Source organism: Euphorbia lathyris, chromosome 7 (assembly GCF_963576675.1).
Source record: "Euphorbia lathyris chromosome 7, ddEupLath1.1, whole genome shotgun sequence".
Lineage (NCBI taxonomy): Eukaryota > Viridiplantae > Streptophyta > Magnoliopsida > Malpighiales > Euphorbiaceae > Euphorbia > Euphorbia lathyris.
The window spans coordinates 5,061,203-5,088,985 of NC_088916.1; the positions used below are offsets into that span (position 1 = coordinate 5,061,203).

Sequence of the window (27,783 nt, forward strand, 5' to 3'; positions counted from 1 at the left end):
GTGTTTTTTTTTGTTTTTGTTTTTTTTTTGTCCGTGTTTATATACTTCATCTGATCTCTTTATTCGTCTGAATTGTATCGGCCCTCCATTATTCTTTCGTTTATACCTTTTTCGAATCTAGCACGAGCGGAAACGGTTTATCTTGTTCGTAGATTAATGGATCTACGTGCTTGCAACAAAAGAAAGGATTCACATCCGAATGTTCAAATCGGCTTAAATGATGATGAATGGTTTGCAGATGTTTTTTTATGGATTTGGAATTACGAGAAGTATATATTTGTTCTTTTATGTTTTTAATGCCTTTTATGGTTATTTTTGCTCTTTGTAGTCGTTTTAGTATTTTTATGGTTCTTGTAAGGTTTCATTCCTTGTATTTTTCTTGTTGTACTCGTTTGTTCATCTATTAAAGATATAAGCGTTTCTATCAAAAAAAAAATAACGTGAATGATATATGAAAATCGAATAAATAACCAATTAAATATATGAAAATTTAATATATAACCAATTAACAAAACTTCTTTAATTTTTTAAAAATGAAATTATTCGTTAATATCCTTTGTTTCATAAAATTATTACATTTTGTTAGGAACGAAATAAAATGAAAAATCGAAATTGGGGTTTGGGTAATTGCCTTTTGGGCCTTGGATGACTTCATATAAAGCAAAAGAATTGGGGTTTCATCCAATAATGACTTGAATTTTTTTTTTTAATCTTTTCTTTCAAATTTCGAAAATCTTTTTACTTTATTTTTTATTTCAATATTTTATTTAATTTTTTCTACATAAAGGTAAAATTGAAAAAATATTTCTAAAAGTGCATTGATAATATAAAACAACATATAAAAAAAACAAGGGTTAAAGTGCAAAAATACCCCTAACGTTTTGGATTATGAGCAATTTTAACCCTAACGTCTAAAATAGTACAATTTTACCCCTAACGTTTGTAGCCAAGAACAATTACCCTATCGTTGATAATTTGGGTCAATTTCAGGCACTATTATAAAAACATTGATATTTCTGTTCTTTATTTTACACCAATTGCATATCAATTCGTCCTAAAAAAAGGATTTCATGTTTTTTTAAATTTAATAATAGAATTGGAGATTAATATTTATAAATTCAGTGAATTTTTTGAATTTTTTTGTCTAATTCGTACAAAAGACAATATTTTTTTTTTTTTTTTTCATATCTCACATATAATTGTGATTTGTTACTGATAAAATGACGCATGTGTGAAATGTAGATGACAATATTCATAACCGAGAAGACAGTTTGATGAATTATTTCTCAAATTGATCCAATTTATCAATGTTAGGAGTAAAATTGCATCATTTTAAACGTTAGGAGTAAAATTGCTCCTGATCCAAAACGTTAGAAACATTTTTACACCTTAACTCAAAAAACAAATTAAAAAAAACTAAAACGTCATATAATAATAAAAAAAAAACGAAAGTAGTTCTCAAGCTGAATCCAAATTTTCAAGCTCAATAGGTACATTAAATATAAATTTGAGCTCAAGATCATTCTCGAACCGTTTTCGAGCCGAGTTTGTGTTTTGTATTTGGTTCTCTCGAGCTCAAACTCGAGCCAATCCAAATCTACCTAAGCTCAGTCTTGGTTCAGCTCGTTAACACCTCCGTTCTTAATCACAATGGACCTTGTATTGTATAGATTTGGCCTCCATCTCATATTCCTCATCAACAAATAAATAATCTAATAACTAATATTTAGTTGCAAATAATGTCATTTACAGAAGAATTATCTACTAATTAGAATAACACTAATATCAGTAACGGATCCAGAATTCACGCTCTCTCGCAATCTATGGGTGCTACTTTGACACTTTTGATGTTTTACACAAAAAGTTAAAAATCCGTACACAATTTCCACCAATGGGTGCCCAAATCCCCCAAGCCCCCCTCTGGATCCATCCTTAACTAACACTAAACTAAACAATAATCACCTATAAAACCCCTAAAAAGTCTTCATCAATCAATAAGCAATTAAGATCAATTAAGTTAATTAAAAGAAAAGAGATGTATAAAACAATTGATTCCAAGTATCAGGGAGACCAGGAAGACACCAATGGCTACAATCTGCAGATTGATAAGGTTTAGCCCTTTGTTGTGGAGTCAGATCACCACTGTATATTGATGGATGACAATCTTTTCTTAATTCAGATAACATTGAAATGTCAAGTAGATAAACTGGTGTGTGCATTTGATTGATTATTTCATCTTCAACTCTCATTTGATCTGGGTCTGATCCTGTGTACATTGCTCCGGTTGTCGGTGTCGGGGTTAGAGTCGGGGATGTCTCGCCGTAACAGTTTCCGGTTGGTGTTGCCATTGATCCCCATTCACTTGGACTGTCAAATGTCATTCAGATAAGCATTCATTTGGAGGTGTTTCATATGTGTTTATGTTAGAACTTGATGATTTGGTGAACGTTACTTCAATTAATATTATGGTCATTAAACTTCAAAACGTAATATAAACTATTGAACTTTAATTAGCACCTCAAAATGACTGATGATCTCAAAATAAAAAATTCTAAGAATTGATTATATATTCTGAGCAACTTTAATTTTTAAACTTTTTCGTTCCAAGGTGATTCAGGTGTTACTTGGTTAGGAGAGCAAATTCCGAAAATTGTGGTTTTAGAAAAAAAAAAGTAATTCCATGGTAAATATGGTTTTAAACAACTTTAATTTTTGAATATTTCCAATTTAAGGTCGTCAACCGCAATTTTGATAGTTTATAGAATAAAACAAAAAAAATTGGGTAGATAAGTTATTCTTTCTAAAATTATAGGATAATTTATAAATTTAACTCTATATTTACTAGGGGAGCAGATTTAGTCTGCAATTTTAAACCTAACGTTTACTGCACGTTGCAATTTCAAATCTCATCAACATGCGAAAAATAGGCCTTTTTCATATGCAATTTTATATCCAGATCAACATTCAACATTTTGAGCATCCAATAAAGTTTTAAATTGCTCATCTTTTCTTAATGTCATTTTCGTTAATAAGACTTGAAATTCGCTAAATTGCACCAAAAGACACTAAAATATGCAGTAATTTTCAAAAAGTTCCATAAACTTCATTTTATTTTAATAAAATCATTAAACTTTGCTTTTTAATTTAAGGCATAAGGTACCAAAATAGCTTCAAAGTTTTTGAAAAAGTGCCAATTAACCTCAACATACAAAACAACAATGTTTTAGCCTCAAATCTTTATGAAATCGTAACAACTTAGTCCCACATAATGGAATTTGACGCCTCAATGTTTGTAAAATGGTACCAATTTAGCCTCAAGTTCCGTAACACAGTACTAAATTGGTATCGTTTCACAAACATTAAAATTAAAATAGTGTTATTTTATATGTTGAAACTAAATTAGTGCTTCCCCTAAAACATTAACACCATTTTATTACTTTATCCTTTATTTCAATAAAATTATTCCAACAACTAAAAGTTAGAAACCCAATAAAGAAAAGGGTAAAGTCCATTTTCACGTTTTGTCACACAGGTACTTATGGAAGTCTTTTTGTCCAAACGATGATTGAGGTTTCCTTTCGTTAAAAACAAACATCTTTTAGTTCAATACTATAAAAATGACCGTTAACGGCAAGGAAAAATTCCAAAAATTTAAGTTGTTTAGTACAACATTTACTATGAAAACAAATTTTTTATTTTCCAAAATCATGATTTTCAAAACTTTCTCCCGCTAAAAGTTATCTTTCTCTCTCCTCACCAAACAACATCTAAATTACCTCAATTAAAAAGTTGAGAATTAAAGTTGCTTAAAATATCATAAAGTTTTTAAATTTTTAAATTTTGAAATCGTCAATAGTCATTTAAGTTTTGAAGTCCTTGTTTTTAGCAAAGCAAAAATCCTCACTCAATTTAGACAAAAATTCCACATATACCTGGTTGACAAAGCGTGAAAGCATTGTGCTTTTTTTTTTTTTGGAGCAATGCAGAGAAAAGTATATTAAAACTGCTAAAAGTTTAGAGAGAGAAAGAGACATACTTGTAATGTGTAGGAGAAATAGACTGAAAAAAGACTCTAGTTCTAGTATGATCAACATTGTTATCAACCCAATTAGCCCATGTTCTCACTGCTTTTTCCAATGCATCTAATCTATCCATGTCTTGGTAATATGTACCTCCTGATTCCATATAATCCCATCTGCATTAATTCAATTTCAAAATCAAACATTATTAACCATAACTTAATTAATTACTAGGCATAACACCTATTTGAGTCCCTAAACTAAGGTTTCAAAGTCAATTAGGATCTTAAACTATCAAAATCATCAATCAGGTCCCTGAACTAGCTAAAAATCATCAATTTAGTCCTCATTCTAAACAAAAATCTTCAGTTGAAAATCATTCGGTTGAACAGTTTCATACCTTCTTTCCCAAACCTATTTTGAACCAACACAAAGATTATTACATTTTATATCAAATAGTGACAGTTTCTGATTTTAGGATAGAATAGGGACTCAATTAATGATTTTTGCTCAGTTCAGAGTCATAATTGATGATTTTGATAGTTTACGGTCCTAATTGATTTTGAAGCTTTAGTTTAGAGAGCCAAATGGGTGTAATGCCTAATTATTAATTAAAAATCCTAATTAAACACTAATAGTAATACTAACCCTTGAAGAGAGCCTAAATGACTCCACCAATGTCCAGTATTAAACACTAAAACATCTGCATTCCTCCAAGCATTTCCATTCCCAGATATGTCTTGTAGCTTTAGTACTCTCTTGCCTTCTACTACATCTATGTCCACCAAGTATGGTGCTTTGTAGAATTCTATTGATAATCCATAGTCCTGCATTGGGGATTAGATTGGTGTTGATTATAACAAATTTGATATGCGAAATAGGAAATTAGATGCGGGCTTAAAACACTAGGAGCTACTGAAGAGCGGTTTGGTGTTCGGTTCGATAAAAGCTCGTGTTCGGCTCAATTCGTAAACAAGCCAAAATTGAGCACGGGGAAACTTGAGTGGAAAACTTACGAGCAGACTCGGTTATAGGTTCATAAACAAGCTCGATTATAATGTTCATGAACAGTCTTGTAAGTAAACTTGGTTTGATTTTTTTTTTTTTTTCAATAATAGAAGGGGGAAAAATGTTGTTGCCGTGTGACCAGAGGTCACGGGTTCGAGTCTTAGGAGCGGCCTCTTGCCAATTAAATTGGCAAGGGAAGGCTTGCCCCCAATACACCCTTGTGGTGGGACCCCTCCCCGGACCCTCGCTCAGCGGGGACGCGTAATGCGACCGGGCCGCCCTTTTTTTTTTAATAGAAGGGGGAAAAATGTAAGACTACATAGTTTTGTGTGAAACTTTAATTTAGTAGGTTCTAAAACTACATATTTTGTGTTAAAAATATTTAAAATGGACATAATTAATGAATTGTTCGCGAACAAAGTTCATGAATAGAATTAACAAGTTGCTCGAGTCATGAACAAATAAACGAGCAGCTCACGAACAAGACGTTGAGCTCAAACTCATCTATTTTCTGCTGAGCCAAGTATGAGCAGGCCAAAGCTCGGCTCGATGACAACCCTATTCCAAAGCAGATTGACCCCTAAACTTATCTCATTAGCCCTCCGAACTTGCTTAAAGTGGCATGATGAACTCCTTATGTCCACATACCGAAAACAACAGTGATTTTGACAAATTGAAAATTATACCACTTTACGCAAGTTCACAGGGTGAATATATCACTCTAAGACACTTTAATAGGCCAATAGGTCGTTTTAAACAAATTTAGGTGGCCAATAGGTCATTTAAAGTAAATTCATCGTCTAACGAGACACTAAGTTTAGGGAGCGAATCTTCTTTTTGGATAAGTTGAAGCAGCTCATTATGTATTAATCGTTAGATATGTAATCACAAAAATAAGTTACATGGTTCTATTAGTCCCTAGTCCCTTGAACTTGCTTAAAATAGCACGATGAACTCCTTATATCTACATGGCAAAATAAGAGTGAATTTTGACAAATTGGAAAGTATACCATTTTATGCAAGTTCACAGAACGTATATATCACTCGAAACAATAAGTTATTTTAGACAAATTCAAGTGACCAATTGGTCATTATAAGCAATTTCAGCGGTTAATGAAACACTTTGTAAGTTTAGCGAGCCAATATTCTTTGTAGACCAAGTTGAAGGGGCTCCTCCTATGTATTAAGCCTAATTTAAACCATCGAAACGGACCTTAATTAGTTAATAGTTTAAAACTTCGTATCCATTTGGTTTTTCTTTTTGCAATAAGTAGAATAGAAGTATTTTGTTAGAATTAAGAAATAGTTGTGGATAGCTATTTTAGAAAGAAAATCATCTAAGCTTTAACCGCTATCAACGATAACAAACAGTAAACAACAAATAATAGATAGGCTTAATATATCAAGAAAAGGGCCCATTCCACTTGGTCTAAAAAGAAGATTGGCTCTCTGAATTTAGCCTAAAAAGTCAATTGGCCTCCTGAACTTAAAAAGTGTCTCGTTAGTCTCATAAACTTGATTAAAGTGACCTATTAGTCACCCGAATTTGTTTAAAGTGATCTATTTGCCTCCTAAAATGCTTACAATGAGTTATTGTCCTTTGAACTTACATGAAGTGACATATCAGTCGCCTATTGACCCTCTAAACTTACCTATAGTATTAACTCATAAACTTGCATAAAGTGACTTATTAACCACCTGAAATTATTTAAAATCACCTTTTAACCCTAAACGCATCAATCATGTCAATTAAACAAGTTTAAAGTGATAAGTTCAGCAAATAATTATTCCCTCTATTCCTTTTTATAAGTCATTCTAGTAATTGGGTTTTTTTAAAAATACAAGTCTTTCTAGTTTTTCAATGACTTTTAGTATAGTTTTCCGATCCAAACATTAAATTTTGTCTTGGTCCATATGTTTTTAAAATGAGAAATAATTTTTTTAGTTGACCAATATAAATTTATGGGTAAATTTCAAATAAAACCCTTATGGTTTCACTAATTTTCAGATAAAGGACTGCGGTTTATTTTTTGTCAAAACGATGATTGAGGTTTCGCACTTGAATTAATGCTATTAAAATCATCTTTAACGACCTGAAAATGAAAATTTTCAAGAATTAAAATTGTTCAATGTCATATTTTCTATGGAACTACATTTTCGATTTTCGAAAATCATTTTTTTTGGAACTTTCTCTCTCTAAATATTAATTTTCTCTCTCTTTACCAAACATCATCTAAATAATCTCAAAATAAAAAAGTTGAAGAATTAAAGTTGCTTAGAATATTAGTAGTTCTTAAAATATGTCATTTTTGAAGTCGTCAAGAGTGATTTTAATATTATCAATCGAAAAAGTTCTTATTTTGCTAAAGTTGAAAACATCAATCCTCGTTTTGACAAAAAACAAACCACAGTCTTTTATCTGAAAATTAATGAAACTATAAGGGTTTTATTTAAAATTTATCCTAAATTTATTAATTTCACTCTATATTAATCATTTCTTAATTTGTAAGTGAATGGAGGCAGTGTTTTTGAACCTGAATCGCTCTTAATATATGAAACCCAATACTCCATTCTACTATAACTGTCGTTCTTTAGAAACATATAAATTCCATTTTTAAATTGTTTTTAGATTCCCAATAAAATTTACTTTCTTTTTCCTAATTTGCCCCTTATCTCTTCATTTACTCAAAGAACAAAAATGTATCCAACCAACCAATTAGCTTCCTTTTTTTTTTATGAATCCAACCAATTAGCTTTAAGTTTCTATATCAAGCACTTTCAATTATTTAACCAAGAACAATTTAATCATCAATACCACAAAAACTAACATATACAAGATTAACAAACCCACATTGGTTTGAATCCTCAGCATTATGTTTCTTTCTTCTTGTGCGCCAAAAAATTAGATGGCATCCAAAATTAGGGACCCTTAACTGATTTTGGATGTGAAAAAGATTCAATCTTTATCACAACCCATATGAAAACCCTAACTTCTGTATGCATTCCAGCTACTAATTATGACATTTATTAACTTTTACTAAGAAAAAAGAGAAGAAATAAATACCAAGAACTTGAAAATGGAAAGAGGCAATCCTCTGCTCATCTGGGTATTAGCTGAAGAAGGCAAATCAGCTAAAATCAAACAAATCAAAGACTGCCATTGATTTTTCCCAAGTGAATCCCCCACAAACATTATAGTCTTCCCTTCCATTTTACTCACAAATTCAGCCCCATTAAATCTACAAAATAAAAAACCCCCAAATCTCAAAAGGGTAAGAATCAGAATCAGAAATAGACAACCAAATCAAATCAAATCAAACTCTGCAATTTTTACCTGGGGAGTTCACAGTTGAAAGGCTTCCATCTATACTTGAGATACTCAGAATCTGGACGGCCATACTTGAGACAATCAAATTGAGGTTCAATAATGGGGCAATTAGAAGATTGATAAAGAGGGTATGAATCATCTTTAACCCAAGATCCTATAAACAATGAACAACTAGTTTGATTTCCTGATTGAATCATTGGTCTTGTGTTTTGATGTTTGTTGTTGTGGTGATTTCTCATACTCAGTATCAAAGCTGAGGATGAAATTTGGGTTTCTAGTAACAAAACTAAACTTCCCAAAATCAGACCCAAAAGATGCCATTTTTCTGGATTTAGAGAGAATGGGTGCTTAAACCCATTGAGAAAACACATGTTTAGGGGTAGCGGAAAGAGGGGAAAATGGAAGAAAAAGTGAGAAAAAGTGATAAAGGTTGAAGCTTTGAATAAAGGAGAAAGAGGGAAAAAAAAGATATGATTTTTAATTTATTTTTGCCCTTTTGATTTGGGGACATGTGATAGGGCAGAAGAGTTAAATACTAAAAATTTCTAGGGAGAGAAGGAGGGGATGGGATTGTGTTTTTATGTTTGGGTAAATTACACCCATGGCCACTGAAACTTACTAGTTTCGTGTTATGACCACTGAACTTCAAAATGTTAAAAGTCATTGAACTTTACCTTTTGTTACACCCGTAGCAATTTACTGCCTCGAAATGATGGTTGACGGTTTCAAAATAAAAAATTAGAAGAGTTAATGATATTCTAAGCAACTTTAATTCTGAAAAAAATTCGTTTTGAGGTCATTTATGAGTTGTTTGGTTAGAAGAAATAGTGGATTTTTAGAGAGATAAAAAGGCCCAAAAATATGATTTTGAAAAATAAAAAATATGATTTTGAAAAATAAAAAATATGATTTCATAGTAAATATTGTTATAAACAACTTTAATTCTTGAATATTTTTATTTTGACGTCGTTAACGGTTATTTGGAGATGTTGAATTATTATAAGTGTAATCAAATGTAAAATTCAGTGGTTTTTATGTTATATTTTAAAGTTTTGTGGTCATACGGTGAAAATCATTAATGTTCGGTGCCTATGTGTAATTTAACCTTTTATTATATTTCTTCAAAAAACAACATTTTATTATATTAAAAAACAAAAAGACATTACGAGGTTGTTTTGTCTCTATGAATAGTTAAATTATTTCTTTACAGTGTGAAATCTGGGGATTTGTGTTGATAATTCAAAATCTTTGACCATGAAGATAAGAGGGTAGATAGAAACCATTGGCCAATGAAAAAAACTTATAGAAAATTTGTTAATCAAGTTAAAGTTAAAATAGGCTTTAAAAGTAAGAAAAACCGTTGGGAAGTTGAGAGACACCTCTCTAACATGAAATTAAAAAGAAGGCTTAATGCTTCTCGTCCTGTCCCTTAACTTGTTTAAATTGGTCATTTTATCCCTCTAACTCATCGAATGTTCTATTTATCTCATTAACTTCATAAAAATGGTATTTCTCACCCACTTAACTTGTCCAAATTTGTCATTTTACCCATTCTCAACTCATCGAATATCCTATTTACCCCATTAACTTCATAAAAGTGGTATTTCTCACCACTTATGATCTTATTTACCCTCTTAACTCCATGAAAATGGTATTTCTTATCCCTTTATAGTAGTAAAAAAAGTTGAAAAGAGAAAGAACGAATAAAAAATACAAATAACAAGAACATTAATATAAACAAGTTAAATACATTATATGTAGGAATAATGTACCAAAATAGGCTTATGATTTCTGGGGAAGTATCAATTTAGGTTCCACTTATAAAATAGCATAAATATAGGTTTAACGTTTAAAAAAAGTCATCAATTTAGGCTTCGATAACGGAATGTAAGGGGTGAAAAATACCACTTTTATGGAGTTAAGGGGATGAATAGAACATTCTATGAGTTGGATGGATAAATGGACCAGTTGAGGTGGTGAAAAATACCACTTTTATGGAATTAAGGGGGTAAATAGGACATTCGATGCGTTGATGGGGTAAAATGACCAATTTGGACAAGTTAGGAGGGTTGGGGAAGCATTATGCCTAAAAAGAATTAATATTTCAATAAAGATAATATTTACTCAACGAACATCAAACTTTTAAATAAGTTTGTCGATAAATTAAAATAATTTTAGTTGTTTTATAAATATGTTAATAATATAGTAAATATTTTTGACAGTGTATTGAAATAAACTTATATGTTACGGACTTAGTCGTTGACAATTTGATAAGATTATTTGTAATTGTGCTTGTAAAAAAATAAATATTGTAGACATAATTACTGATTGAAAGTTCGGTGTGACAGTTAAATAATAGGTCAGGTAATGGTAAACCAGTTTGTACAAATTATTTGTTACGTAGGGTAAAATCGATCTAGAGTGAAACTCGTAACATATGAGAATATATGGAGATGCGATGTCAGACTATATCGGATCTTCTTTCCCTCTCTTCGAATGTACGATCAGAGATTTCAGAAAGCTTCATCTTTCTTTAGTGAAAGAATCGCATTTCATATTGTCCGGGAACCCTCTTTGCGCATGCAAAAGTGCACCCTGATAAGGAATCTCGACTTTCTCAAGAGTCATTTTCTTATCAAGATTCAGGATCACTTTACTGCTAATTGGATTATGGGTATTCACTCCTATATAAAGGGGGCTCTGTTCTTTATCGCTGAAAAAAACTGAACTGAACTGAACTGAGAGCTTACCTATGTCTTGGGAGGTCATGGGTTCGAATCACATCCGGGTCTGGTGGGGATTTTTCTTTCTTCTTTAATGTAAGCGCATTGCGCAATTTTTTTTTTAAAAAAAAATGTCTAAAATGGTGGAATTTTATCCCTAACATTGATAAATTGGATAAATTTGAGAAATAATTCATAATATGGATGCAATTCCTAATTTTTAAATATGGATGCATACTTTAGTTTTATTTATTTTTATTAAACCATATATACTTTAATAAACTATCATTTCTTGACTTTTATAAAATCTAATTTATAGATAACGATAAACTATAAATAATAATAATAATAAATAATGATAAATTATAGATAAATAATAATAATTATTATAATAAATTATATATAAATAATGATAATATAATAAATAATGATAAATTACTGAATACTGAAACTTAATGCTGAAACTAGATGCTGAAACTGAATGTTGAAACTGAATGCTGAACTGAACTGAACTGAACTGAACTGATTGTTACTGAAATTAAGTGATAAAGAATAGAGCCTAACTCCCAGCATAAAAGTAATTCCATTGATCTTAGCGTTACTCTATTATTGTTTATACTCGTTACTCTTTAGATCATAACTGACTTGAGCGTCGGGATATCCCTCGTCAGGGTCGGGCAAACCTTGTCTTTGCAAGTTCATTGGAGATATATCTTATAGCCGGATCAACCAGATCAAACGACATCTACATCCTTAGGATCATATTCGGATCTCCCATGGAAGACTATCAGATCTTCTAACAAGAAAATTTTCCCACTAGGTTATCATTAGTGCAGGGAATATGAACCTGATAATCCACATCGGAGTTTGACTAGTCTATTTCAATAGAAACAACACAGCGTCTTCAAGGATGATGGGTGATTCACTTATCAAATATCTGGGAAATGAGAAAATGACACTACTGTATAAATAGGAGTGCTTGGCATTTAATTAGACATTCAGTTTTTGTGTAATAAAATCCTTACACCTTGAGAGATTGTTATAATTATTCAGTTACTCTAGCGAAGTTACGTTCCATCCGCATTCCCCATGCTCTAGAGTTCCACCTCTGAATATGAAGCGACGGTCTTGAGTCCGATTAGCTAGTTCTAAGGGTTGATTATTCTTTCCTTTTTCCTTGTTAACTAGTTTATACTCTTTCTATGTACTAGATTCGGTTGTATTCCACATTTACGCTTTTTCTAGTAATATATATGATTACGATTTTTAGTTTCACTATACTTGTTAATGTTTATTCCTTGCTTTGATTCTCATGATTGATTATTGTGTATGTTGATTACAAACTCTGAAATCCATAGGATTCACCTAGGTATTGCCTTAACGGAATTGACAACCCGGAAACCATAGGAATTGACGAGCCACGGAACTTACGGGTCCTATTTTTTAAACCTACGAATTAGAGTTGCCTTAAGAGGGAACCACAACCTAAGTACTTCACGAAGTTGGTCGGTTTCATCTTTGCAAGAGTAAATTGTTACTCGTATATATTCTGGAATATTGTTTATCACATGTTGTAACTTAACGTCATAGGTATCATCCCATAAGGTTTTGAAACACATAAAAACTGTCTCACTTATAGTTTAGGAGTAGTTTATAATTGTCACCAAACCAACCTAAAGTATTCACCGCCTAGATAATGTATAGAACCGAGTAGTTTAATACTTGTGGGTATAAATCATGTGGATTCAATACTTGTACTTAACCAGATTTATTACTTGATAACGACGAGATACACTTACTTTCAGTTGATGTTGGAGTAGGAATCACCTCGAGTGCATCATTACTCATCGACTCATCAGGTCCTAAGGATAAGTGATGTTGAGAAACTATAGTTTCACGATGTAAGTCTCACACTAGGAAAAGATGAGATTGTCTCTTTTTCATCTTAAACTTTAGAGTAGAGAGTACTTTTGACTATAAGTACTTTCGACTATACCCTAGAGCTCTAGTGCTGATTGATAGGGTTCATCCTAAACTTGCTGAGTGGAAAGCAAAGTGCCTTAATTTTGCAAGTAGATTAATACTTGTTGAGTCTGTCATGTCTACTATTCCCAATTATGCAATGCAAACACTGCTTCTCCCTCGAAGCATCTATGATCGTCTAGATAGGTATAATCGGGGGTTTCTTTAGGGTTCCTATAGAACTGAACGGAAAATTCACCTGATAAATTGGAGTATTGTTTGCAAGAACAAGAATGCGGGAGGACTTGGTATTCAGCTGATGTGTAGTTTTAACTTAGCAATGCAAGCTCGGCTAAGTTGGGTTATGCTGACTGATACATATTCACTTTAGGTGCATATTATGAAAGCTAAGTATGGGGGAAAACACAACGATTTGGAAATATTAAAAAGTGAACTCATTATGGCATATGGCGCGGTATAGTGGCTGGGGGGTCAGTTATGGCTAGCGATGTTGCATAATTGTTATACAATGGCGGCGACACGAGCTTTAGAAAGATCGATGGTGTGGGGATGCTACGTTGCTCGAGGATGAAGGTTTGAATGCTGGTGCTACTGACATTGAAGGATCTATTAGCATCTATTAGGACGATGAACGACAATGCTGGAAATGGGAGGTGTTGAGTGCATTCTTAAATCCCACGAAATTGAAGCAGCTTGCGGCCTTCATCGTCTGCCTATCGATATGGACTGGGTATGAACTGTTGATAGCGCAGATTCTGCCAATGACCTCCACGAGAATTTGGGAACATCTTTGGCAGATTGAAGCTCTAGAGAAAATAAAAGGCTTTATCTGGCTTATATTGAATGGCATGTTATTCTGTAATTTTTATCGTGTTCGGCAGAATTTGACGAGTAATTTGATATATGCTTGCTGCTCGAATGAGGAGACAAAACTTCACCTATTACGGGACTGTTTTGTGATTAAATCATTTTGGTACCATATAATCCTATTGCATCATCATTCGTTGTTTTTTGTAGGAAGCTTTCCCGATTGGCTGTGAAATAACCTTAGTTTTACTAGTACTATCCGGAACACTAAGTGGTCAACATTTTTTGCTTTCGGGATTTGGTGGTCATGGCGATGGAGAAATGCATACATTTTTAAAGGGACTGTTCGGCGTAGTAATGGTTCCAAATTTGTTACACAACTATGTGAGGAGTTTCAGTAGGCACCCGCATTCTGTAATGCCAACCACATCGCAGTCCCTAGATGTATTTGGGTAAGTTGGCAGCCCTCGGGAGCGGACTGGATAAAGATTAACATGGATGGCGCCTGCAAGGGGAACCCGAATCTTGCTTCTTCAAGAGGATTAACTCGTGACGTGATGGGTGTTTGGCTAGGCGAATTTGGAGCTAATATCGGTTATTGTACTATTACACTGGTGTTTAAATTTTGGGTCTCTACTTCAGACTTTGCCTAGTCTGGGATAAGGGGTTCCACAAGGTTACAATGGAGCTAGATTCTAAGACGGCGCTGCAGCTTCTGACAACTGTGACGAACCTCCATCATCCTTATGCATGGTTAATTATTTGTTGTAGGGAGAGCCGTGATAGAGAATGGACCATCACTTTTGTGCATACTTATTGATTCGGAATATCACTTAGGCCCAAGAGGCCCAACAATGTCCGACCAGCGGATGGGCCAGGACAACAGGAGGCCCATAGGCCCAAGTCAATCCGCTATAAATATGACAATGAAGGAAGAAGAAGTGATCCGGTAACTAATTTCCTACCTCACTCACATTTGATTACCATACTCTCTTGAACCACTAATTGTCTTAATCTTCGGAGTGTCCGCAGGGACCGTTCCCCGCACAGAGCCGATCCTAGAAGAATCCAGACCTTCCCAACAAAGATCCAGATTACTATTCCGCATTCCCAGATTATTTGGTGCGGTGAAGGTGGAATATAAGTAACCTCGGAGCTTCAAGCGAAATGCAGACCCCGACTGACTCTGTCCCAATGATAGTACCGGAAGTAGGAGCAACTAGCTCCATGACTAACATCGAGCGTTCCACTCTGAACATTCCAATCTCCCCCAGAAACCTGGGGCCACTGATGGAGGAGGTGAGCCCTGAAGAAGAAGAGACTTACAATACCACACAACTCCTTAGTGCAATACAAGGTTTTCAAACAACCCAGGCTATTCATACGGCGGCTCAGATGAAGATCATAGACCAACAAAGGAGCCTGCAGGAGGAGAACGCCAAAATCTGGCAATACCTTAAAGAAGCAGCAGAAACGCAAAGGGAGGGGGCATTGCCAGGAGAGCCCGCGGGACTCGAGGTCCTCGCATGAAGAGGGTCCGGGGCCGCCTCGGCCGGTGAGGGCAGTGCGCGGCGCGAGGAGGCAGCGGCCGCAAATAGCGAAGACTTGTTAGAACTGAAGATCCAGCGTTTTCTTGACAAGAGGGCCCTCGGGGGCATCATGGGAGGAAGCATCACCTCCAGCAAAACGCCACTAGTACAAAGGATCATCGAGATGAGTTTCCCATGGGACTGGAAAGCTCCTCGACTATCCCAGTATTTAGGGACCGAGGACCCAAACGACGATGTGGCATCGTTCATGAGCACCATCAACTTATACTCGAAAGACGAGGACATCATGTGCAAGGTTTTTCCAATCACACTCTCGTCTAGTGCGCAAGAGTGGTATCGAGGATTCGCTCCTGAGTCAATCGACTCATTTTGATCTCCTAAAGGATCTTTTCCTCTCCCGTTTTGCCGCAGCAGCAAAAGTAAGGAAGATCAGCTCGGACCTCAACGGGCTCAAGCAGCGAGCAACTGAACTGATGCACAACTTTCTTTCTAGGTTTCACCATATGGCCTCACAGGTTAAAGGCCTCAACCTAGAGGTGGCTCATGACGCTCTGGCAAAAGGAACCTCATGCGAGCCTCTAAAGCGAAAATGTTTCCGAAAGATGCCAAGATCTTTCGAGGAGCTCATGACCATGGCACAAACCTTCGTCAGATACGACGATTGTGACCGGCCCGTAGGATACGAGGAGTCAGACAGGGACAAGGCCAGAGGAGATACGCACAAGCAGGAAAAAGGCAGACCGATCGCAGAAGCACGTGAGGAGGGCCGAGCCTGCAAGGAGGGCCCAATGCCTTTTCCGGCTCGGGCCGAGCGAGCAAACCTGGAGCGTATGGGAGATCGATCCCGCGGGAAGGAATTGCATTACGCTACTCAGAGCCAGCCTCACCGATTCACGCATCAAATCCCATCTGTCGATAAGAGCAAGACCCGTGCCGAGAAAGAATACTGCAAATATCACAAATCCTTCGGACACTCCACGGAGAACTGCTATCAGCTGCAGAAGGAAATTGAGCGGATCACGGAGCAGGGTGTGCCACCAAAGGCGATCAGGCAGAGGGAGCAGAGCCCGAAGCAGCGGGAAGTAGGCCGAGCAGATGAGCCAAAACGGCCAAGGTACCACGGGGAAATCCACGTCATAAGGGAGGGGGCACCAGCACTCTGCGCGCCTCCGGAGAGCTCCCGTAAAAGGAAGGCAATCGGACAGACCCTGACGGTGCAACCACCGCTCCGGACCAGCCATTCGAAGGCTTTTGTTGTCACCATCAACATCGCCGGCTTTAAAACGCATCGAGTGCTGGTAGACACATGAAGTTCGGTGAACTTGCTCACCTGGGCGGCACTCCGTGCAATGAAGAATACTCACACTGCCCTCCGAGCCGGGACTTTCCCCCTGGTTGGCCTGTCGGAAATTGAAGTCCTAGTGAAGGGAGTCATCGCACTATCGACTATCTTCGCCGAAGGTGTCGAGGAGATCAAGGATACCGCAGAATGGGTGGTGGTCGATATTCCCCTGGCCTACAATGCCATCATTGGAAGGCCTTTGCTGGCTACCTTGAAGGCCACAGTTGATATCTCCGGATTATGCTTGACCTTGCCGCTTCAACACGGAAGGATCACCATCAAAGGAGATCGCATGCTGACCAAAAGATTGCAATGGGAGGCGACTCAGCCTCGGACATCGCTTTACCTAGAGGATGGCCTGATGGATATGAGGGGTTACAATCCCATACCAATCGAGCCGATCAGCGACTGTGTTCTTGGGGACACCAAGACAGTGAAAATTGGGACCAGGCTCGCGTCCCCTTTGGCCGACGAAATCAAGGTTGTCCTATCAGAGCATTCGGATGTGTTCGCTTGGTGCACCGAAGACATCACGGGGGTCTCACCTGATCAAGCAGTGCACAAATTGAGCATCGACCCCTCCATGGAACCCTTGAAGCAGAAGATTCGAGTACATGCGAAGGACAAGCAAGCCGCAATGAAGGCAGAGGTTGACAAGCTCCTAGATGTAAAATTTATTCGCGAGGTCCACTATCCGCACTGGCTTTCTAACGTTGTACTTGTAAAGAAAGCCAGCGGAAAGTACCGCATGTGTGTAGATTTTACAAATGTTAATAAAGCTTGCCCCAAGGATTCTTACCCGCTGCCTAATATAGATCAGCTCCTCGACCAAACTGCTGGTCGCAAAATCCTGTCTCAGTTTGATGCCATCGCTGGGTTTCAGCAAATCCCTCTGGACCCAGCCGACGCTGAGAAAACCTCTTTCATTACGCATGAAGGCACTTACTGCTACAATATCATGCCTTTCGGATTAAAGAATGTGGGGGCCACATACCAGCGATTAGTAGATAAGATGTTCGCCCATATCATTGGCAAGACAGTACAGGTGTACATCGATGATATGGTGGTCCTAAGCGCTGAAGAGGGTGACCACCCGCGAGACTTGGCGGAGTTGTTTAAGATTTTCAGAACCTACAACCTTAAGCTGAATCCAGAGAAATGTTTCTTCGGAATTCGCAGTGGCAAATTCCTGGGATGCGTGGTATCAGAGAAAGGCATCGAGCCCAACCCCGCGAAGATCGAGGAAATATTGGCAATGGAGCCACCACGCGACTTGCAGGGGGTTCAAAGGCTCAACGGAAGGTTCATCGCCTTGGGACATTTCATTTCTTGCTCGGCACAGCGGGGTTTGCCTTTTTACAAAGCAATCAAGAAGGAGCATCCCTTTAAGTGGTCTACGGACTGCCAGGCCGCGTCAATGCCATAAAAATCTTCCTCGCCACACCCCCACTGCTGTCAGTGCCAAGACCAGGACGGGACATTCACTTGTACTTCACCATCGCCGATGAAACGGTAGGAGTCATTTTAACTCAAGAAGAGGGGACGGAGCTTTACCCAATCTGCTTTCTGAGCAAAGTTCTGAAGGGAGCCGAAATCCGATACTCCGAGGTTGAGAAGGCTCTGTTCGCCATAACTCAAGCATCCGAGCGTCTAAGACCGTACTTCCAAGCATATACGGTTGTGGTCAGGACCAATTACCCTCTGAAAAAGGCCGTTCAGAAACCAGAGGTCTCCGGTCGAATCACCAACTAGTCCGTTCGACTGTCCCAGTTTGACGTACGATTTGAGCCCCGCACGATGATCAAGGCTCAGGTACTGTCCGACTTCATCATAGAATTCATCGGATTGTCTACTGCCAACCCCACGACAACAAAAGCTCGCAACACATGAGTATTGATGGGTCTTGCGCTCCAGGGCGGGCATGTGTAGGCGTAGCCATTCAGGGACCCGATAATCTCCGCATACGGTATGCCGTCCGGCTCGATTTCCCGACCACAAATAATCAGGCAGAGTATGAGGCCTTGATCGCAGCTCTTCGATTATCGAAAACAATAGTGAACGGACATTTGATGATATACTCGGACTCAAAGCTCGTCGTTAGCCACGCCAGCGGTACCTACAAGGCAAAAGATCCGACGATGTGCCAATATCTGGCCCTCGCCACCTCCTTGCTCAATGACCTCAAAGCAAAAGGAATAACACTTGACCTCATACTGGTGCCACGTGAGGAGAACGAGGAGGCGGACGCTATTGCCGCTCTCGCAATAGGCGAACAATCCAGTGACCCGCATACCCTAATCGAGTTCGCTGTGGCCCCGGCCATTCACGTAGAGAGCTCGCTATAGATCGACTCGGCGGACGCTGCGACTGGCAGGTGGAGAAGTCCGATAATCAGATAGTTTCAGGATGGAACACTGCCCAAAGTCGGACGCAGGCATCCCTCGTGGTTCAGTGATAGGGGTATTTTACCTCTATCTTTTAGCGTGATTTACGGGTTGATTTTGGATAAAATAAATAAGTTTAATTACAAAAATGGAGTGTTTTAATAAAATAACAAAATAAAAATAAATTCCTTACTTTCGGTTAATTTTCCTTATTTTTGATTAATATTAGAAAATAAAACGTCAAGCTAACTCGGCTCTCAAAGATTTGTATTTCAGGTACGAGGAAGGAGTGAAAATCTACTCAAATACGCGGGGCGTATCATTATTTACGCGGGGCGTATCGTCATTTACGCGGGGCGTAAAACATGGTGTCAGAAATAATTGCCTTATCTGCAGGCACCATGTGGAAATGACTCCGCATACGCGGGGCGTATGACACCTTACGCGGGGCGTATGACACATGTCGGAAATGATTGGCCTAATCCTGAAAGTCAGACTGCATTGTCTCCCGGAGTCAACTCTCCATACGCGGGGCGTATCACCATTTACGCGGGGCGTAAAAGGTAGTTGTTGAGCGATTTCCGCAAGTGCACGGTATACGCTTGTAGTAATAAAAGATATCGATCCCACAAGGAACGTTTTTTAACAAAACTTATTTATAATCGGTTGAATTTTACTTTTAAAGGTTTATAATATGGAAAAATCGTTTAATTGGATTTTGGTTATGAAATTGCTAGAATGAGAATTAGATTAGAGTATGAAAACGTTAGAAAATATTCTGATTTAAGAATGAATTTGCAAAACAGGAGCGTTTAGTACTTTTTAGAAAAGTAAACTAATGTATTCGTTTGCATTAAGCAAAGAAACAACTTTAAACTTTGTACGAATTATAAAGATGAAATAAATGACAGAACCTCTAATTAATTGGCTTTGAACGCGACAAACCCTTAACCGGGATAAATTGCCCTTAACCAAATTAAAACTCTACCGAGATAGTAATTTGCTTAAGTGTTCAACAAAGTTTCCTTGTAAAGATTTGAATTAAATACGTTTTAATGAAAACACCAGCAGTCACTTTAGTGGATTGGTTACCATAAGTGCTGCATAACGATCTATCGAATAGAACGGACTTTATTAGATGAAATATAAATTGATACAAGTTTACAGAGAACATGGAGCATTGAATTCTTCGACGGCGTGCAAGTGAACGGGTTGATCAATCCTTTCCTTGGGTTTCGTTAGAGTTTGTCAGGCTCAGGGGCGAATCCTCTCCTCAATCTTCTCGCTGTAACTTTTTAATAGGGATACGGTCGGCCTCTACCAAAATGAAAACTAAACTGGAACAATGTCTAAACGTTACTAAATTTTGTTATTAATTTGTAAACAATGTGTGTACATCATATTGCTTTTGAACAAAAATGAAATCTAATCTCTGACTCATTTCTGAGTCAGAGTTTCTGCATAACTCTTGCACTAATCTCTTTCTTCTACACATATCACATTATATCTCTCAACTCTCAAATCAACACTTTATTTATAGATGTTGAAGGGTCTTGATTGAAGTGTCGTGTCCGTTGTGAAGAGTCATGTCCGCTGTGAAGGATCGTGTCCGTTGTGAAGGGATGTTCTTATCCACCCGAACAAACGCGTTTCTTGGAATTTAAACATGTGTTTGTTGTGCTGCAAAGGTTCCTGGTCTTACCGAGAATCCAAATTCACTACCGTGAATGGGGGAGCATCAAGTTGAGCTTCGGACGAAGGGAAGAAGTGGCTGAAGGACGCGTGTCGCGACCGTGAAAGAGGGGGGCCGCGGTCGCGGCACGGAGCTTTTTCTGAATTTCTGCTCTCGTTCATGTCCTCGACTTGGCGTTATTAATTTTCGTCGTCTTTAACTCCTTTTGTAGGATTTTTCTTCTATTTTTGAGCTCTTTTTACTCCTATTTGGATTTTACCAAATATTTATGTACCTTGCATGAAAGAAACATATTCGAGAGTAAAAACTTTCTAAACAGTTATAAATAGTATAAATTTGTAGCAATATTGATGTAATTATTGATGATATATTAGGTATATTTTGGGCTTAACAGCAGTTCTTCAACGTAAAAAGATCAGAGACTCATTTACGCGGGGCGTACTTCAACTATGCAGGGCGTATTTGAGACAATTAGACATAGAATTGGTCCACATGCAGGAGATTTCTGACGGAATGGGCACTTACGCGGGGCGTATATCACCTTACGCGGGGCGTATCATGGGATTTCTGCACCAAATAATGTTGCTCCATACTTGTATCTTGTGAAGTTACAATTCTACCCCTAGCTTGATGTATAAATAAGAGTGACTAGCACTCATTTACACATCACCTTCTACCCTCTACTATATACACCTTGTACATAGCTACATTTTGCTTCTTTTAGATAGTTGTTGTGTAGTTTTGTAGTATAGATTCAGTTTATGTAATAAAACTCTCCCACCTCGAGAGCTTATTCGGTTATTCCGGCGTCCCATCAACGTTCCGCTCCATCATCCATCACCAAGCTCGAGAGTTCCACCTCCAAGTCCTAAGAGACGGCCTTGAGTCCGGTTGGCTAGTTCCGAGGGCCGATTCTTCCCTCTTCGTTTGCTAATTAGCTTGCACTCTTCCTATGTACTAGGCTTGGTTGTATTCCTCATTTATGCTTTCCACATTTATAATATATGATTTGCAATTTCCGTTTCTATATACGTGTTGATGTTTATTACTTGTTTTGATACTCGTAATTGACTATTGTGTAGGGGAACGCAATTTCCGATGCCATTCGGGCTATCTTTAAGGAGTCATATAGGTGTTGCCTTACCGGAAGTGACGCTCCGGAAACCGTAGGAATTGACAAGCCACGGAACTTACGGGCCCTAGTTTCTGATCCCCAGCATTAGACACGCCTTGACTAGGAACCACGTAGTCTAAGTACTTCACGGGTCGGTCGAACTACACGTAGTCGTCTTTGCAAGAGTAAATCGTCAACCGAATATATTCGGAGTTATTGCATATTATATTTATAACTTATCGTCACCCATATCACTCCGTGGAGTTTTCCATTACATAAATCTGTGTCACCAATAGGTTAGGAGTAGTTTGTAGTTGCGTCTCACACCAACTCAAATTATTCACCGCTTAGATAACGTATAAAACCGAGTCGTCTAATACTTGCAGTTATAAATCCCGTGGATTCGATACCCGGTCTTAACCGGATTATTACTTGATACGACGGGGTACACTTGCCCCTAAGTAGTTGTAGCGTCTAGTAGAGTTAAGTAATTTATAAAGATCATATCCGTAGACATAGAGTCCGCACTCATCATAATATATACATTTCGTCATTAGAAACTCTACCACTAGGCTTTACGCTATCAAGTTTTTGGCGCCGTTGCCGGGGATTTATAATTTCTTACAATATTAGACAAAAGCGTTTTATTATTAGTCTAAGCATTTGTACATATTACTTTCTTTTTGTGAATAATTTATTTTGTTTCATACTAATAATCTTCTCCATGGTATCATAGTTGTCATCTGTGGGACGATCTCATGGATGACGAATGTTCGCACCAACAATCTCCCTCGCAATTTGATGTGGTAATCTCTATCCTTAAAGATATTCAAGTGAGATTATCTAACAATGAGGCATATTGCAGGGATTTGGGAAATCAAATCACTAGATTGACATCTCGTATTGATTCAACCGCGGACGAATCAATTCGAGACGCCAATCCGGGTGGTCAAATTGTAGGGGTCGAGTTAATTGAGCCCTCTCAAGAGGAGTCCCCAAGTCATGTAGGATGTCTCAACTGCGAGGAGCCGGAAATCCTAATCGATAAGCAAGTGGTGTGCGGGCCCATGGAAATAAATCTAAAGCTAGAAGAGTTTGAGTTTCCTTCTACCTCGGAATATTTCACTCTTTTTGAACTACCAAAGGAGTCAAAGAGGGAGCAAACTAAACTCTTCAATAATTTCTTTAAATATAGTTTTTGGTTTTCATTAAATTTCTTTGAATCTAACAATCCGTTTTGTAGGTACGGATTGTTCATTCAGGAATTTGCATTTCTAACACGAGAGGAAGCATACACCTAGGAGGAAACGCTAAGTCGAGCTCACCGACTATAACGTAGCGCTTCTTGGGAGGCAACCCAAGCTCGAATAAGGGAGTTTTTCTTTCCCAACTTTTATTTTCCGCATGTCATTTCTTTAAAAAAAAAATCCCACTTTATCCAAAGGAGAATAAGCCACGCGGGGGGTACACACCTATACACCTCGCGCACCGTGCTTGTTATTTCTGTTTTTGCGTGAGTTAATAACATTCACATGGGGCGTATCCCTATTACGCCCCGCGTGCTCCACCTTTTCCATAATAAGATGGCTAAGAGCTCGGAACACGCGGGGCGTCCCTCTACGTGCGCCCCGCGTATCTGAGTCTCTGGCCCCGGTGCACTTAAAAAGCCTCTTCTACGCGGGGGTGCCCCCAGGGATACGCCTCGCGTAGGATCTGACCTTAAGGGTCCCTTTTTCAGCTCATTCTTTATTTTTGTTTTTGTTTTGTTTTCTTTTTGCGACGCCCTTGGAATAGGCGTCATTTTAATAACGCGGAGGGACGTGCAACCCCGCACTTTTAGTTTGGTTTGCACTAACAAAAACAAAAATAAAAATCAAATAATTATCAAAATAATTAAACAAATTTATTGACTCTTGAATTCTTCCGACACGCTACACCTCCCTCGGAAATTAATTAAAGTTCTGTTATTTGTTGTTAAAAATAAAAACATCAGAACACAAAGGATGGTTTAATTGAGAAATTTTAGTCTTGGTTTTGAAGTTAGGGAATTTATGAAAAGCTTAGGCTAGTACTAAACAAAAGCATTGAGTCCTAACTCACATGTCATCTCCATAATGAACTTTAAAAAGGCAATAAAAACGAGATAGTTGAGAATTTAGCGAAGACTTGATAGTACACAATTTAAACCCGAATCTTTGTGAGGTATTTTTGAGCCTAAAAGAGTTCGTACGAGAACTTTAATTCTTTCACAATTTTTCGAGAGCTTTGACTTCACTCGACTCATAGAATTTACATCTAATACCGGGTTAAGTACACTTATTTTTGGTAAAAAGGCAATAGATGATAAACTGAACCCACTTAGGCTAATTTTTCTTAATTTATTTTTGTCGTTTTCATTTTCCACTAGGAAACCCCTTCGAGCTTATTAACCAACTTCTTTGCTAACACCCTTATAACATTTAACCCTTTTTCCTCTTGTCCAAATACCGACAAAATTAATTTGCACCCGAATTACCCAAAGTAAGCCACGGCCTTAACAATTGAGCACTATAAGCTTTCAAAAGTCGTTTTTGTGCCTTTATCGAAACAAAGGATACAATAAAAGAGAAAAGGCATTCTCAAGCTCTACCCGAGCAATTTTGAAGTATATTTTGTAAAATTCGCCAAGGCCAAAACAAAAACACGGTGCAATCACAAAACGGTATTTTTGAACTCGAGTTTCTTTAAACTAACCACTAAAGAAGCCACCCATATTACAATCCCCCTCCGGGTTCATTTTTTAATGTTGCCTAACCATATTTTAGGAGGAAAAACCTGGATGAAAATGCAAATTCAACATGATCTCGAGTAAGTGCAAGGAAGAGTGCTAAAACACCGACCCACCAAAAATTGAGCGTGAGAGTGAAATTCCTTGGTGAGGTACTACCGAGTTCTCAAAAGATAATCGGCCCCCGTTAATATTGCCTATTAAATCTTGATCATGGAGGTTTCAGATAAGTTTCGTACTCAATTGGTTGCGTAGATACTTACCGGAACCTTTGCACAAAACCATAACTTTGAAATCACGCACTTGGCAAAACCAACCTTCGGTTTGTTTCTTAATTTTCTCAATCCCTTGTCTTTCGATTTCTTTTACTTGAGGACAAGTAAAACTTTAAAGTCCGAGGAGGTTTGATAGGGGTATTTTACCCCTATCTTTTAGCGTGATTTACGGGTTGATTTTGGATAAAATAAATAAGTTTAATGACAAAAATAGAGTGTTTTAATAAAATAACAAAATAAAAATAAATTCCTTACTTTCGGTTAATTTTTCTTATTTTTGATTAATATTAGAAAATAAAACGTCAAGCTAACTCGGCTCTCAAAGATTTGTATTTCAGGTACGAGGAAGGAGTGAAAATCTACTCAAATACGCGGGACGTATCATTACGCGGGGCGTATCGTCATTTACGCGGGGCGTAAAACATGGTGTCAGAAATAATTTCCTTATCCGCAGGCACCATGTGGAAATGACTCAGCATACGCGGGGCGTATGACACCTTACGCGGGGGCGTATGACACATGTCGAAAATGATTGGCCTAATCCTGAAAGTCAGACTGTATTGTCTCCCAGAGTCAACTCTCCATACGCGGGGCGTATCACCATTTACGCGGGGCGTAAAAGGTAGTTCTTCAACGTAAAAAGATCAGAGACTCATTTACGCGGGGCGTACTTCAGCTACGCAGGGCGTATTTGAGACAATTAGACATAGAATTGGTCCACATGCAGGAGATTTCTGATGGAATGGGCACTTACGCGGGGCGTATATCACCTTACGCGGGGCGTATCATGGGATTTCTGCACCAAATAATGTTGCTCCATACTTGTACCTTGTGAAGTTACAATTCTACCCCTAGCTTGGTGTATAAATAAGAATGCGAGGAATGATTTTGTCTCGAACCAGCGTTGTATTCTGTCTGGAATGGTGTTTAGTGGGGCGACGGCCTTCCTATCCCGATGGCGACAAGCTCGGATTAGGGATGATTTTGTGTTTGATGTGTCTGCCGCCTCCTTAATTTGGGTTCCGCATGCTGCTGGTCTGATAAAGATCAATGTCGATGCAGCATTGTTTGTTGCGACACAGCAGGTCAGTTTTGGTATGTTGGCGCGGAATGCGGAGGGGAGTTTTATTGCTGGTGCGAATGGTTGGTTGGATTGTCCTTTGGATGCTCTTCAGGTGGAAGCAATGGCGTGTAGGGAGGCATTGTGGTGGGTTCAGCGCCGTGGTTGGAGGTCTGTTGTAATTGAGGTTGATTGTTTAGGTGTTAAACAGGCTTTGTCTAGCTCTATTAATGCTTGTTCTTATTTTGGTTTTATCATTGATGATTGTAAGTCTCTTTTACAAGCTTTAGAGTCTTGTTCTGTTAGATTTGTGAGGCGTTCAGCGAACTTGTCTGCTCGTGTTCTTGCACGGGTGATGAGTTCTTTGTCTGGACCGGGAAGTTGGGAGTCTGTTCCCCCTTCCTTCTTGATTGATTCGTTGATTCCTTCTTAATAATAGTTGAGTGTTTTCTTCAAAAAAAAAATATACACCTTGTACATAGCTACATTTTGCTTCTTTTAGATAGTTGTTGTGTAGTTTTGTAGTATAGATTCAGTTTATGTAATAAAACTCTCCCACCTCGAGAGCTTGTTCGGTTATTCTGGCGTCCCATCAACGTTCCGCTCCATCATCCATCACCAAGCTCGAGAGTTCCACCTCCAAGTCCTAAGAGACGGCCTTGAGTCCGGTTGGCTAGTTCCGAGGGCCGATTCTTCCCTCTTCGTTTGCTAATTAGCTTGCACTCTTCCTATGTACTAGGCTTGGTTGTATTCCTCATTTATGCTTTCCACATTTATAATATATGATTTGCAATTTCCGTTTCTATATACGTGTTGATGTTTATTACTTGTTTTGATACTCGTAATTGACTATTGTGTAGGGGAACGCGATTTCTGACGCCATTCGGGCTATCTTTAGGGAGTCATATAGGTGTTGCCTTACCGGAAGTGACGCTTCGGAAACCGTAGGAATTGACAAGCCACGGAACTTACGGGCCCTAGTTTCTGATCCCCAGCATTAGACACGCCTTGACTAGGAACCACGTAGTCTAAGTACTTCACGGGTCGGTCGAACTACACGTAGTCGTCTTTGCAAGAGTAAATCGTCAACCGAATATATTCGGAGTTATTGCATATTATATTTATAACTTATCGTCACCCATATCACTCCGTGGAGTTTTCCATTACATAAATCTGTGTCACCAATAGGTTAGGAGTAGTTTGTAGTTGCGTCTCACACCAACTCAAAGTATTCACCGCTTAGATAACGTATAAAACCGAGTCGTCTAATACTTGCAGTTATAAATCCCGTGGATTCGATACTCAGTCTTAACCGGATTATTACTTGATATGACGGGGTACACTTGCCCCTAAGTAGTCATAGCGTCTAGTAGAGTTAAGTAATTTATAAAGATCATATCCGTAGACATAGAGTCCGCACTCATCATAATATATACATTTCGTCATTAGAAACTCTACCACTAGGCTTTACGCTATCATTCGGCGTTCCTAGCGTTATGCAATGCATAATGGCTTACTCTATCGGAAGTCTGCCATGCATCCCTGGTTGCGTTGTATATCCGAAGAGGAAGGGGATCACTGTCTGAAGGAGATACACCAGGGCGTCTGCAGCTCGCATTAGGGTGCCCGGACAATTGCAAAGAAAGCCTGGCTCTAGGGGCTTTACTGGCAGACCATGGATTCCGATGCGATGCGTCTAGTTCGCAGTTGTCAGGCATGTCAGCTACACG

At 38.1% G+C, this 27,783-nt stretch overlaps 1 protein-coding gene across 1 annotated transcript; it reads right to left on the reverse strand.

The window, feature by feature from the left end:
* Nucleotides 1-1,704: 1,704 nt before the first annotated feature.
* On the reverse strand, nt 1,705-8,842 carry LOC136201261 (protein PMR5). Its single transcript, XM_065991885.1, has 5 exons — nt 8,362-8,842; nt 8,092-8,266; nt 4,668-4,846; nt 4,037-4,195; nt 1,705-2,367 (listed from the first exon to the last, which is right to left on the reverse strand). The coding sequence occupies exons 1-5, from the start codon at nt 8,724-8,726 to the stop codon at nt 2,022-2,024; spliced, it is 1,224 nt and encodes a 407-aa protein (XP_065847957.1). The 5' UTR covers nt 8,727-8,842; the 3' UTR covers nt 1,705-2,021.
* Nucleotides 8,843-27,783: the final 18,941 nt, after the last annotated feature.